Genomic DNA, 14,937 nt, shown 5'->3' on the forward strand with positions numbered 1-14,937 from the left:
CCATTATAGTGCTCCTCACTTAACTCGTAAACGGTCCATTATAGTGCTCCTCACTTAACCTGTAAACGGTCCATTATAGTGCTCCTCACTTAACCCGTAAACGGTCCATTATAGTGCTCCTCACTTAACCCGTAAACGGTCCATTATAGTGCTCCTCACTTAACTCGTAAACGGTCCATTATAGTGCTCCTCACTTAACCCGTAAACGGTCCATTATAGTGCTCCTCACTTAACCCGTAAACGGTCCATTATAGTGCTCCTCACTTAACCCGTAAACGGTCCATTATAGTGCTCCTCACTTAACCCGTAAACGGTCCATTATAGTGCTCCTCACTTAACCCGTAAACGGTCCATTATAGTGCTCCTCACTTAACCCGTAAACGGTCCATTATAGTGCTCCTCACTTAACCCGTAAACGGTCCATTATAGTGCTCCTCACTTAACCCGTAAACGGTCCATTATAGTGCTCCTCACTTAACCCGTAAACGGTCCATTATAGTGCTCCTCACTTAACCCGTAAACGGTCCATTATAGTGCTCCTCACTTAACTCGTAAACGGTCCATTATAGTGCTCCTCACTTAACCCGTAAACGGTCCATTATAGTGCTCCTCACTTAACCCGTAAACGGTCCATTATAGTGCTCCTCACTTAACCCGTAAACGGTCCATTATAGTGCTCCTCACTTAACCCGTAAACGGTCCATTATAGTGCTCCTCACTTAACCCGTAAACGGTCCATTATAGTGCTCCTCACTTAGTGCTCCTCACTTAACCCGTAAACGGTCCATTATAGTGCTCCTCACTTAACCCGTAAACGGTCCATTATAGTGCTCCTCACTTAACCCATTATAGTGTAAACGGTCCATTATAGTGCTCCTCACTTAACCCGTAAACGGTCCATTATAGTGCTCCTCACTTAACCCGTAAACGGTCCATTATAGTGCTCCTCACTTAACCCGTAAACGGTCCATTATAGTGCTCCTCACTTAACCCGTAAACGGTCCATTATAGTGCTCCTCACTTAACCCGTAAACGGTCCATTATAGTGCTCCTCACTTAACCCGTAAACGGTCCATTATAGTGCTCCTCACTTAACCCGTAAACGGTCCATTATAGTGCTCCTCACTTAACCCCTAAACATTATAGTGCTCCTCACTTAACCCGTAAACGGTCCATTATAGTGCTCCTCACTTAACCCGTAAACGGTCCATTATAGTGCTCCTCACTTAACCCGTAAACGGTCCATTATAGTGCTCCTCACTTAACCCGTAAACGGTCCATTATAGTGCTCCTCACTTAACTCGTAAACGGTCCATTATAGTGCTCCTCACTTAACTCGTAAACGGTCCATTATAGTGCTCCTCACTTAACTCGTAAACGGTCCATTATAGTGCTCCTCACTTAACCCGTAAACGGTCCATTATAGTGCTCCTCACTTAACCCGTAAACGGTCCATTATAGTGCTCCTCACTTAACTCGTAAACGGTCCATTATAGTGCTCCTCACTTAACCCGTAAACGGTCCATTATAGTGCTCCTCACTTAACCCGTAAACGGTCCATTATAGTGCTCCTCACTTAACTCGTAAACGGTCCAAACGTATATATACGTTTTTTCAACATTTGAAAGCATGTAAAAAAAGTAGATCTTTTTGTTTTATTATTATCACACTGGCCGATTCCCACCAATCGGCCAGTGTGATAATAATAAAACAAAAAGATCTACTTTTTTTACATACTTTTTGAAAATGTGTAAAAAAACTTTGATCTACTTTTTTTTTGTTGTTACATTTGAAAATATGTAAAAAAAACTTAGATCTACTCTTGTAACACTACACGTGAACGTAGATCTGCTTGGACCGTTTACGGGTTAATGGCCAATTTGTTTACTGACCTTCTCTTAGGAACGGAACCTCGTCGTTAAGTGAGGAGAAGCTGTATTGAAATATTAAAAAAAAATTTACATTTTTCAACATCAGACAAAATATAACTTTTTGCAATGACTATTTTGACAAGCTAGTCAAAAATTTTGGTAATCTATCGCTAGAGATGCTACTCAAATTCTGCGACGTGCTTAAGAAAGGTCGCTGTCAAGAACCCTAAAACGATTCATTGTGTTGCTATTCATGATATGGGTGCCAGACTACTCAAATTTACTTAAGTGCTATACTAGGATCATTAAGAACACAAATGCAACTCAGTATGTCGTTAGTCATTATGGAGGAACATTATATGGGGGCCAGACTATTGAAATTTTGCGACATGCTCGAATAATAGCATCAAGATATTCGTTCTGTCGTTACAGTAATAACTGTTGACCAGTAAGTACAACACATCTTGTACTTGCTGACCCCTGACATCAATACCTTGCAGTCCTCCAGCAATGTCATGGCATCTCTCATTGCTGACATCTATTCTATGTATATTCATGCACATCTACATAAAATGTTTGCTATACAGGTATCATACAGGTACCAGACACTACACAGATATACTATCATACAGGCAGCAGATACTATACAGGTATGATACAGGTAACAAATCTACATATATCCATGCACACCTACACAAAATATCTACTATACAGGTATGATACAGGTAGCAGATACTATACAGGTATCATACAAGTAGCAGCCACTATGCAGTACCATGCAGGTAGCAGTCACTATAACCATCACTACTATAACATTACACACTTCATAGACATTTAATAGAGTAATACCCCATGAACAATGGTACGATTGTACCCTGGATGACTTCTCAAGACAACATTAATACCATAACCATGCTGCCTGGAACAGTTGTGGTATTGTTGTATTACTGACCTTAGTAAGTAAAGCTGTTATCTTGTGATCTTTCTCCTCCAGGTCACTGCGAAGCTCTTGTTCCAGGTGAGCCTTGGCTTGCTGTTCCAAGCTGCACTGTTCTCTCAGCTCACTCACCTGCAACCACAGTCAACCAGTTAGTTCAGCACAATCAACCATACACTTACTGATGACTCACCTAGTACCACAATCAACCATATACTTACCAATGACTCACCTAGTACCACAATCAACCATACACTTACTGATGACTCACCTAGTACCACAATCAACCATATACTTACTGATGACTCACCTAGTACCACAATCAACCATACACTTACTGATGACTCACCTAGTACCACAATCAACCATACACTTACTGATGACTCACCTAGTACCACAATCAACCATACACTTACTGATGACTCACCTAGTACCACAATCAACCATACACTTACTGATGACTCACCTAGTACCACAATCAACCATACACTGATCACAATCAACCACACACTGATCACAATCAACCACACACTGATCACAATCAATCACACACTGATCACAATCAACCACACACTGATCACAATCAATCACACACTGATCACAATCAATCACACACTGATCACAATCAACCACACACTCATCACAATCAATCACACACTGATCACAATCAATCACACACTGATCACAATCAACCACACACTGATCACAATCAACCACACACTGATCACAATCAATCACACACAATTACCATATTAAACAACCATGGTCATCAAAGCATACATAATTAATTTTATTATTATTCTTAGGGAGCATTCTAGAACAGTTCCTTTGTATAAAGGGGACAAGAAAGTGTAAAAATTATAGAGGAACAAGTGTGTTGAGTATACCTGATAAAGTGTATGGTAGTTATTACTGGAAGAATTAAGAGTAAGACGGAGAGCAGATGAACTAGAAGACTTTAGGAAGGGCAGGGGGTGTGTAAACCAAGTGTTTGAAGTGAAACATATAGGTGAACAGTATTTAGATAAGGGTCAAGAGATATTTGTGGCATTTATGATTTGGAAAAGGCATATGATAGGGTGGATAGGGGGCAATGTGGCAGATACTGCAAATGTATAGAATAGGAGGTAGGTTATTGAAATTATTATTATAATCAAAAAGAAGCGCTAAGCCACAAGGGCTATACAGCAGGTTATTGAAAGCGGTGAAAAGTTTTTACGAGGACAGTGAGGCTCAGGTTAGAGTATGTAGGTGAGAGGGAGATTATTTCCCAGTAAAAGTAGGCCTTAGACAGGAATGTGTGATGTCACCATAGTTGTTTAATATATTTATAGATGGAGTTGTAAGAGAAGTGAATGCTCGGGTGTTGGCAAGAGATGTGAGGTCAAAAGATAAAGAATTTAACACAAAGTGGGAGTTGTCATAGTTGCTCTTTGCTGATGACACTGTGCTTTTGGGGGATTCTGAAGAGAAGTTGCAGAGGTTGGTTGATGAGTTTGGTAGGGTATGTAAAAGAAGGAAATTAAAAGTGAATATAGGAAAGAGTAAGGTGATGAGGATAACAAAAAAATTAGGCAAAGAAGATTGAATATCAGATTGGAAGGAGAGTGTATGGAGGTGAATGTGTTCAGATATTTGGGAGTGGAAGTGTCAGCAGATGGGTCTATGAAGGATGAGGTGAATCATAGAATTAACAAGGGGAAAAAGGTGAGTGGTGCACTGAGGAGGCTGTGGAAACAAAAAACTTCATCCATGAAAGCAAAGAGGGAAATGTATGAGATACAGTTATACCAACACTCTTGCATGGGTGTGAGACATGGGTTGTGAATGTTGCAACAAGGAGAAGGCTGGAGGCAGTGGAGATGTCATGTCTGAGGGCAATGTGTGGTGTGAATATAATGCAGAGAATCCATAGTTTGGAGATTAGGAGGAGGTGTGGGATTACCAAAACTATTATCTAGAAGGCTGAGGAGGGATTATTGAGATGGTTTGGACATGTAGAGAGGATGGAATGGAATAGAATGACTTCAAGAGTATATAAATCTGTAGTGGAGGGAAGGCAGGGGTAGGGGTCAGCCTAGGAAAGGTTGCAGGGAGGGGATAAAGGAGGTTTTGTGTGCGAGGGGCTTGGACTTCCAGCAAGCGTACGTGAGCATGTTAGATACGAGTGAATGGAGACAAATGGTTTTACGACTTGACTTGTTGTTGGAGTGTAAGCAAGGTAACATTTATGAAGGTACAGTGGACCCCCGCTTAACGATCACCTCCCAATGCGACCAATTATGTAAGTGTATTTATGTAAGTGCGTTTGTACGTGTATGTTTGGGGGTCTGAAATGGACTAACCTACTTCACAATATTCCTTATGGGAACAAATTCGGTCAGTACTGGCACCTGAACATACTTCTGGAATGAAAAAATATCGTTAACCGGGGGTCCACTGTATTCAGGGAAACCGGCAGGCTGGACTTGATTCCTGGAGATGGGAAGTACAGTGCTGGCACTCTGAAGGAGGGGTGTTAATGTTGCAGTTTTATAACTGTAGTGTAAGCGCACCTCTGGCAAGACAGTGATGTAGTGAATGATGATGAAAGTTTTTCTTTTTCAGGCCACCCTGCCTTGGTGGGAAATGGCCAATGTGTTAATATAATAAATATTCTTAGTATCAAAGTTGACTACTAATACAAACTAACCACTAATAGTCCTCATGCTACTAGTTAGTCAACTAACATCAAAGTTTTCAAGAGCACGAGCAACAAATTAGAAATAAATACTAGTTGCTAACTTTGCCACCAGGACATCAATGCAATATCTCATACAGTAGAGTACTGTATGTCATCAATTATCCAGGACTGATCTACCTGGAGGGTATTCTGGGGATCAACACCCCCGCGGCCCAGTCCACGACCAGGCCTCCCAGTGAATTAGGGCATGATCAACCAGGCTGTTACTGCTGGCCGCACAGTCCAACATACGAACCACAGCCCGGCTGATCCAGCAACGACTAAGTATCTGTCCAGCTCCCTCTTGAAGGCAGCCATGTGTCTACTGGTATTTCCCTTATGCCTAGTGGGAGGCTGTTGAACAGTCTTGGGCCCCAGACACTTATGGTGTTTACTCTTACTGTACCAATGGTGCCCCTACTTTTCATTGGGGATATTTTGTACTGCCTGCCCAGTTAAAGTCAGTTCCGGATCAGCCGGGCTGTGGCTCGTATGTTGGTTTGCGTGCAGCCAGCAGCAACAGCCTGGCTGATCAGGCTCTGATCCACCAGGAGGCCTGGTCTCAGACCGGGCCGCGGGGGCGTTGACCCCCGGAACTCTCTCCAGGTAAACTCCAGGTAAACACCAAAAGTTTGAAATTTGATAGAAAACTTACGGAATTATGCTCTCGCAAAGTTAGCGGTCTCGGCGATGTTTACGCATCGGCGATTTTGCCCACTTTGAGCCCCATTTTCGGCCAATTTCACTGTACTAGTCGACTAAAAACATGAATATTCCGCTAGAACTCCATTTTTTCTATCGAATGGGTGCAAGAAACCACTCATTTATGAAATACAACTATCCAGTACAGTGGTCAGAATTTAGCAATTTTGCCAATTTCACACAAATTTCAAAAGATGCCAATTTCCGAATAGGGTCCAGAATAAACAAGAAAGACATTCCTGGCACTAAAATGACATTTCCTCTAGTCATTAGTCACGTCTCAAGGCCCCTCTTATATTCTTTTGCTTTCCAGTTTGAATTTTTATTTTCACAAAAAATATAAGATTTACTGTTATGCAGACTACTGCATTAGTGTAAAAAATGGTATAAATATTATTGGTGCACTTGTGAAAGAATATTAGACTCACCAGTTGACGTGTATTGCACGCTTGGCACGATTTGTTTACTTTTGAAGTTTGGTAAAAATCGAACATTTCTGCTACTTTGAGCTCAATTTCAAGGCACCTTTCTTTGTAAAACCAGTCAAAATCATCTCAATTTCTGTAATATGTCTTCCATTCTATAAAATGAGACCAAGAAAACTAGAATACAACAATAAATACCATACGAAAATACACTGCAAAGTCGCTGATTTATTAAAAAAAAATGGTCAAAGTTTTTTTTTTCTCATTATGCACTGTGTGCTGCAGGATTTTTTTTAGACTGTGCACACTGACCACATAGACCCATTCTTTCATATGAAGGCATACCAGCTTTCTCCCACTAGATTTGAGGCCGCTAGAATTTATGAGTACTAGTACGTCAAAAACCCCTACGCGTAAGACGTACTAGTACGACCAAAACCCTCAAAGGGTTAAGGATCATTCCTTTTAGGATTTTCCAAATGTAGATAATGATGCATCTCTCTCGCCTGCGCTCCAGCGAGTACAAGTACTTCAAAGTTTTACAACTGATGTTTTGATACATTTTCCATAAGAACATAAGGAGGAGCACCACAGCAGGCCTACTGGCCCATACTAGGCAGGTCCTTCTCCAACACAAACACAGACAAAAATATTTGTCTCAATCCAGCAGCCAAATACAGTGGAACTCCAGTTTTTATACTTAATCCATTCCAGAAGGTCGATCTAAATCCGAAACATATGAAAACCAAATTAATATTTCCCATAAGAAATAATGTAAATACACAATTAATGTATTCCAGACACCCAAAAATATTAACAAAAAATACATTTTTTAAAGAAAAAATATAGTTTTACATATAGAAAACAATGAGAAATATAAATGACTAATTTTAATGATAAATGAACATTACATACATTTACTAAAGACCCTTGTTGGCGTATTGAAGGCAGCGAGGAGGGGAGAGGGAGTCGAAGTTATCATTTGGAAGGGAAATCCCCTCCATAAGGACTTCAGATATCAAAGCCCTCTCTGGGGTTACTTCCCTTCTTTGTTTTTTACTGGCGCTGGACCCTGTCACACTAAAAATCTGTCCAGAGAGCTCTGTTTCTGGCGTCTCTTTAAGATTTGCCTAAAGTAGGACAAGGTATTGTCAGTGAACATGTTGTAGATACAGCTTGTATCAGCTTTGTCAGGGTGATATTTTTCAACAAAAGTTTGCAACTCATTCCAGTTTGCACACGTCCTTAACCCTTTGACTGTTTTGGTCGTATATATATGTCTTACGAGCCAGTGTTTCGGACGTATATACACTCAATAATTCTGGCGGCTTCAAATCAAGCAGGAGAAAGCTGGTAGGCCCACATGTGAGAAAATGGGTCTGTGTGGTCAGTGTGCACCACATAAAAAAAATCCTGCAGCACACAGTGCATAATGAGGGAAAAAAAACTGACCGTTTTCTTGAATTAAAACGCCAACATTGAGGTGTATTTTCGTATAGTATTTATTGTTGTATTCTCGTTTTCATGGTCTCACGTGATAAAATGGAAAACATATTGCAGAAATAGAGATGATTTTGATTAGCTTCACAATGAAAACGACCTTGAAATTGAGCTCAAAGTAGCGGAAATGTTCAATTTTTACCAATGTTCAAGAGTAAGCAAATCACACCACACGTACAATACACGTCAACTGGGGAGTCTAATATTCTTTCACTAGTGCACTAATATTATTTATACCATTTTTACAATAATGCAGTAGTCTGCATAACAGTAAATTTTGAATTTTTTGTATGAATAAAAAATCAAAATAGAAAGCAATAGTAATATAAGAGGGGTCTAGAGACGTGACTAATAAACAGAGCATATGTTATTTTAGTGCCAAGAATGTCTACATTGTTTATTCTGGACCCTATTTTGAAATTGGCATCTTTTTTAATTTGCGTGAAATTGGCCAAATTTCCAATTTCTGACCACTTTAATGGGTAGTTCAAATCGGTAAATGGGCAGTTTCTTGTACTCAATTGATCGAAAAAATGGAGTTCTAAAGAAATAGCTATGAGTTTGGTCAACTGGAACAGAACTGGCTCAAAGTCGGCAAAATCGCCGATGCGTATACGTCGCTGAGACCACTAACTTCACAGGAGCGTAATTCTGTGAGTTTTCAGCCAAATTTCGTAATTTTGGTGTCATTACCATCGGGAAAAGATTCTCAATCATTTCATAAGAAAAAATAATTTTTTTTTCCAAAAATTCTGCGGCATAGAATGACAGTTTCAGAAAGGGGCTTGCGACAGTCAAAGGGTTAATCACTGAAGAAGGCACATCCTTCCCTCTCTCTTCCTCCTCCTCTAAAGCAATTTCCTCAGTTGTGGTCTGTTGCTATTCCAGATGAAGGTGTTGCAGCTCTTCAGTGGTTAGCTCTTCCCTGTGGTCCTCCACCAACTCTTCCACATCCTGGCCACTCACATCCAACATCACATCGTCTTTCTCACCTTCTTTACCACAGGGCTGGCACTAGGAACTTTTTGGGGGTCCATGGTGGCTTATTTCACAGTCGCAATCAATAAACAAGCACAAAAATTGTGAAATGTTTCAGATGAATGCTCACTCAACCAGTGACAATGTCAGACTGAGACACGTAAGTGACGGCATCACGGGCAAGCAGACGTGTCTGATGCGTACAATTTCCGGATGAAGGTACAAAATCCGGACCAAAATTTTGCCCAAAAAAGTGTTCTAAATCCGAATTGTACGATATGCAGACCGTACAAAAACCGGAGTTCCACTGTATTGCTAAGAGCAATATCTATGCAACAAGAGCCACTGAAAGATGTTGCAGTCATTGTGGTTGAAAATGTTAGGCCTATGAAGTAGGCTTCTTCAAATACAGAGGAGGACTGCTTGTACTAAATCTGTACTAAATTTGTACTTAATTTGTACTAATCGAAATTCGTACTAATCTAAATTCGTACTAATCAAAATTTGTAATAATCAAAATTTATACTAATCTGAATTTATACTAATCTCTAGTTGTACTAATCTAAATTTGTACTCATCAAAATTTGTATTAATCTAAATTCTTACTAATCTAAATTTGTAATCTAAATTCATACTAATCACAATTTGTACTAACTGAAATTAACACTAATCAAGACTAATACTAATCAAGATTAATACTAATCAAGATTAACGCTAACCAAAGTTAGCTCTATTCAAAATTAGTGCTATTCAAATTTTGTGCTAATGGAACTGTTGTAACCAGAATTTGAGTTAACGGAACTGTGAGAGCAACCTGACTGTCTGCCACACCTTCACCCTCAACGGTGCCAGATAATTGATGATCAACTCTACAACTTAACATCAGGGTGGAGGAGGTTAGCAGAGGTGATCAAGTTGGATTGTAACATGACCTTAACCCAGGGGGTCATCACAACCTTAAGCCAGGGGGTCATAACGACCTTAAGCCAGGAGGTTGTAACATGACCTTAAGTCAGGGGGTCATAACATGACCCTAAGTCAGGGGGTCATCATGAGCTTAAAGCAGGGGATCATCATGACCTTAAGCCAGGGGATCATCATGACCTTAAGCCAGAGGGTTGTAACACGACCTTAATGCAAGGGTCATAGCACGACCTTAACCCAGAGGGTCATAACAACCTTAAACCAGGGGGTCATCAACTTACTTTCCGGAGAGCCTTGTCTTGTGTTTTGGTGAGAACATCACGCAGTTTCTCTGACTCCTTCTCCTTCTCCTTATATGCTCGTGCCAGGTCAGAGTACCTGCCAGAGGACACTTGTTCACAACATTGACAATACATTTTACGAGGAAGTATGGCTTAAAAAAAAAAGATTTAGGTTTCTAAACAAAATAACATCAAATTATGTTGATTATATGGAAAACTAAAGTGTACGAGCAGCAGCGCAATTATTATTATCAATTGTTATAAAATAATTATATTATCATATCATTATTATTATATCATCATCAGTATTTTCATATTATTATAATTATAAATATCATTATTATTATGTGGAAGAAATACGTCCATAAGGGTCATAACAGTACCTAAGAATTGTAACATCCTCGCTCATCCTTCAGAGTGCAGTCACTGTACCTCCCACTTCCAGTACTGTAACATCCTCACTCATCCTTCAGAGTACAGTCACTGTACTTCCCACCTCCAGGACTCAAGTCCAGCTAACTCATTTCCCTGAATCCCTTCACAAGTCACCTCTCTCACACTCCAACAACACACTCATTAAGAACCACTGTCTTCCACTCACTCCTAACACACACACACACATACAAGCCTGCAGGATGCTTCAGCCACTACAGCTTAAAGCCTGTTTATATACCTTCATTTGTCAGCTTATCCTTATCCATCCTTCCTATATGTCTGAACTACCTCAGGTACCCTCCTCAGCTCTGTTAATAGTTAAGTATTGTAGATAGTACACTACTATCATAACACTGTAACTACACTGTAGATAGTATACTATTGTAACTACTGCTGCAACTACACTGTAGATAGTATATGCTGCAAAATACACTGTAGATAGTATACTATCATAACTACTGCTGTAACTACACTCTAGCTAGTACACCACTATCATAACTACTGTTGTAACTACACTGCATATAGTACATTATTGTAACTACTGCTGTGACTACACTATAGACAGTACACCACTATCATAACTACTGCTGTAACTACACTGTAGATAGTACACCCCTATCATAACTACTGCTGTAACTACACTGTTGATAGAACACCACTATTATAACTACACTGTAGAGTACACCACTATCATAACTACACTGTAGATAGTACACAACTATCATAACTACAATGTAGATAGTACACCACTATCATACTAGTGAGGTACCATTTCAATGTTCACTAGTGGTAGTGGTAGTAGTAGTAGTAGTAGTAGTAGTAGTAGTAGTGGTAGTGACAAAAGTAATACAATATGGTAGAGCAATTAATTCGTACATGAGTAAAAGGATATAAAAGCTATTACTTGGGTAACATAAAAATAGGTTGGACAAATATAAACTGGAATGAGGCAGCTTGTTTCAGTGTTCACTCTCTGTGCTTTGTGTAGTATAACAGGAGAGACTATGTGATGGCAGGGTTTACTGTTTTCAGGAGGATTCTTGCTAAGACTTCGGAGATGGTGAAGCTGCCGTTGTTTTGTTTAATTGTATTCGAAACAGCGATCAGTGCTGATTCAAGGCACTTGCGTGTGCGGAAATTAGTTTCTTTTATCACTAATTGGGCGTCTCTGAATTTCATAAGATGATTGGTGGAATTTCGGTGTTGTACACAGGCGTTGTTTAAGTTGTCGTTCCTACATGCGTATATGTGTTCATTGAGGCGGGTGTCGAGGTTTCTTGCTGTTTCACCTACGTAGATCTTGTCACAGCCTCCACAGGGTATAGTGTAAACTCCTGCATTGACTGGTTCGTGGTGCTTGGGTTTTGTCCTGGTTAGATCCTTTATTGAAGTGGTAGAAGCGATGGCGACTCTGGTGTTAGCTTGTGAAAGTACTTTTGAGACGTTTAGTGCAACCTGGCTGTTGGGAAGAATTATAACTTTGTTGGGAGCGGTATTGATGCGTGGAGAATTGATGATCTGAAGAGCTCTTTTCTTGCAGTCTTTGATGAAAAAAGAAGGAAATTGTAACTCAGTGAATGTTTGGTGAATGTAAGTACATTCCTCGTCAAGAAACTCAGGACTACAAATTCGGTATGCTCTTAGGAAAAACCCGATGATGATGCCTCTTTTGGTCTTGGTATCTTGACTGGAATAGAAGTGTGTGAGATCAATAAAAATTATCTCGCACACTTCTATTCCAGTCAAGATACCAAGACCAAACTACAATGTAGATAGTACCCCACTATCATAACTACAGCTGCAACTACAAGCAGATAATGATGGTGGGATGACAGCTAGAGGCCAGTCGTACCTGCCCTTGTACTTGTGGTATCGTTGTCGCATCTTAAGGTAGGCCTGGTACACCGTGTCCTTACTAAGTCGTTCCACGGTCGTTGTTGTAACTGTGTTGTTGCTGTTACTGTCTTCCCATTCACTGGATGACTCCAAATCACTCTGTCAATGAACAGTTAAGGTACAGTGAAGGAACGGTGAAGGTACAGTGAAGGAACAGTAAAGGTACAGTCAAGGAACAGTGAAGGTACAGTGAAGGAACAGTGAAGGTACAGTCAAGGAACAGTGAAGGTACAGTGAAAGAACAGTAAAGGTACAGTCAAGGAACAGTGAAGGTACAGTGAAGGAACAGTGAAGGTACAGTCAAGGAACAGTGAAGGTACAGTCAAGGAACAGTGAAGGTACAGTCAAGGAACAGTGAAGGTACAGTCAAGGAACAGTGAAGGTACAGTGAAGGAACAGTGAAGGTACAGTCAAGGAACAGTGAAGGTACAGTCAAGGAACAGTGAAGGTACAGTCAAGGAACAGTGAAGGTACAGTCAAGGAACAGTGAAGGTACAGTGAAGGTACAGTGAAAGTACAGTGAAGGTACAGTGAAGGTACAGTGAAGGTACAGTGAAGGAATAGTTAAGATAAGATATACTTTATTTCAGCATGATACAATGTTTATACAAAGGTGTATAACATTAAGGTGTACTTGTGTGTGCTTGTACCTTAATAAACTACTTATACTCAACTGTCAGCCTGTTGCAGATAATGTTTATATACAAACTGAGAGAACAAACATTCTGGTAATTTCACAACGACTCTGGGGTTGGCACAACCACCCTGGGATCATCACAACCCCAACAACAACAACCCTGGGATCATCACAACCCCAACAACAACAAAACTGGTAACCCCAACAATAACACTGGGGTCATCACAACCCCAACAATAACAACCCTGGGGTCATCACAACCCCAACAATAATAACAACCCTGGGGTCATTACAGTCCAACAATAACAACACTGGGGTTGTCACAATCCCAACAATAATAACAACCTCGGAGTCATCACAATAACCCTGGGGATGTCACAACCCCAACAGTAACAACACAAGCTGATAGACTTGAGAAGCTTTCCTGATTTTTTTTTATTTATTAACACACTGGCAGATTCCCACCAAGGCAGGGTGGCCCGAAAAAGAAAAACTTTCACCATCATTCACTCCATCACTGTCTTGCCAGAAGGGTGCTTTACACTACAGTTTTTAAACTGCAACATTAACACCCCTCCTTCAGAGTGCAGGCACTGTACTTCCCATCTCCAGGACTCAAGTCCGGCCTGCCGGTTTCCCTGAACCCCTTCATAAATGTTACTTTGCTCACACTCCAACAGCACTTCAAGTACTCATAAAGTGTGCACCATATAAAAAAAATCCTGGAGCACGCAGTGCATAATGAGAAAAAAAAAACTCCGACCGTTTTTTTTAATTAAAATGCCGACTTTGTGGTCTATTTTCGTATAGTATTTATGGTTGTATTCTCGTTTTCTTGGTCTCATTTGATAGAATGGAAAACATATTACAGAAATAGAGGTGTTTTTGATTGATTTTACTATAAAAAGAACCTAGAAATGGAGCTCAAAGTAGGGGAAATGTTTGATTTTTGCCAATGTTCAAAAGTAAACAAATGATGCCATTGTCCAAAAAATGTCCAACTAGCCATTCTAATATGCAGTCATGAATGGGTTGATGTTATTTATACAGTTATTACAGCATTGCCGTAGTCTGCATAATAGTAAGTCTAATATTTTTTGTTTGAATAAAAATTCAAAATAGAAAGCAAGAGTAATATCAGAGGGGCCTGGAGACATGACTGATGAACAAAGAAAACGTTATTTTAGAGCCAGGAATGTCTGCATTGTTCATTCTGGACCTTATTTTGAAATTGTCATATTTTTTAGTTTTCGTGAAATTGGCCAAATTGCAAATTTCTGACCACATTATTAGGTAGTTGAAATCAGTAAATGGGCAGTTTCTTGTACTCAATCGATAGAAAAAATGGAGTTCTAAAGAAGTAGCTATGAGTTTGGGCGACTGGAACAATGGAATTAGCCGAAAATAGGGCTCAAAGTGGGCGAAATCGCCGATTTGTAAACAGCGCCGAGGTCCCTAACTTCGCGAGAGCATAATTCCGTCAGTTTTCCATCAAATTTCGTTTTTTTTGGTGTCATTACAATCGGGAAAAGATTCTCTATCATTTCATAAGAAAAAATAATTTTTTTTTTTTTTAAATTTTGCGACACCAGGAGACACCTCAGGATTGGGGGTTGCGACAGTCAAAGG

The 14,937-nt window shown here is 40.0% G+C and overlaps 1 protein-coding gene across 3 annotated transcripts in view; it reads right to left on the bottom strand.

Moving 5' to 3' along the window:
- Positions 1–2,823: 2,823 nt before the first annotated feature.
- The window catches only part of LOC128704996 (golgin subfamily A member 4), a gene marked incomplete at its 3' end in the record, with an annotated part of 41,345 nt that continues 29,231 nt past the window's right edge, over positions 2,824–14,937 (bottom strand). For all 3 annotated transcript variants that reach the window (XM_070092960.1, XM_070092954.1, XM_070092966.1), the window contains 3 exon segments: positions 2,824–2,940; positions 10,341–10,437; positions 12,628–12,770. In XM_070092960.1, the coding sequence (XP_069949061.1) occupies positions 2,824–2,940; positions 10,341–10,437; positions 12,628–12,770 (357 nt within the window).

The sequence above is a fragment of the Cherax quadricarinatus genome, chromosome 3 (assembly GCF_038502225.1).
Source record: "Cherax quadricarinatus isolate ZL_2023a chromosome 3, ASM3850222v1, whole genome shotgun sequence".
NCBI classification, from domain to species: domain Eukaryota; kingdom Metazoa; phylum Arthropoda; class Malacostraca; order Decapoda; family Parastacidae; genus Cherax; species Cherax quadricarinatus.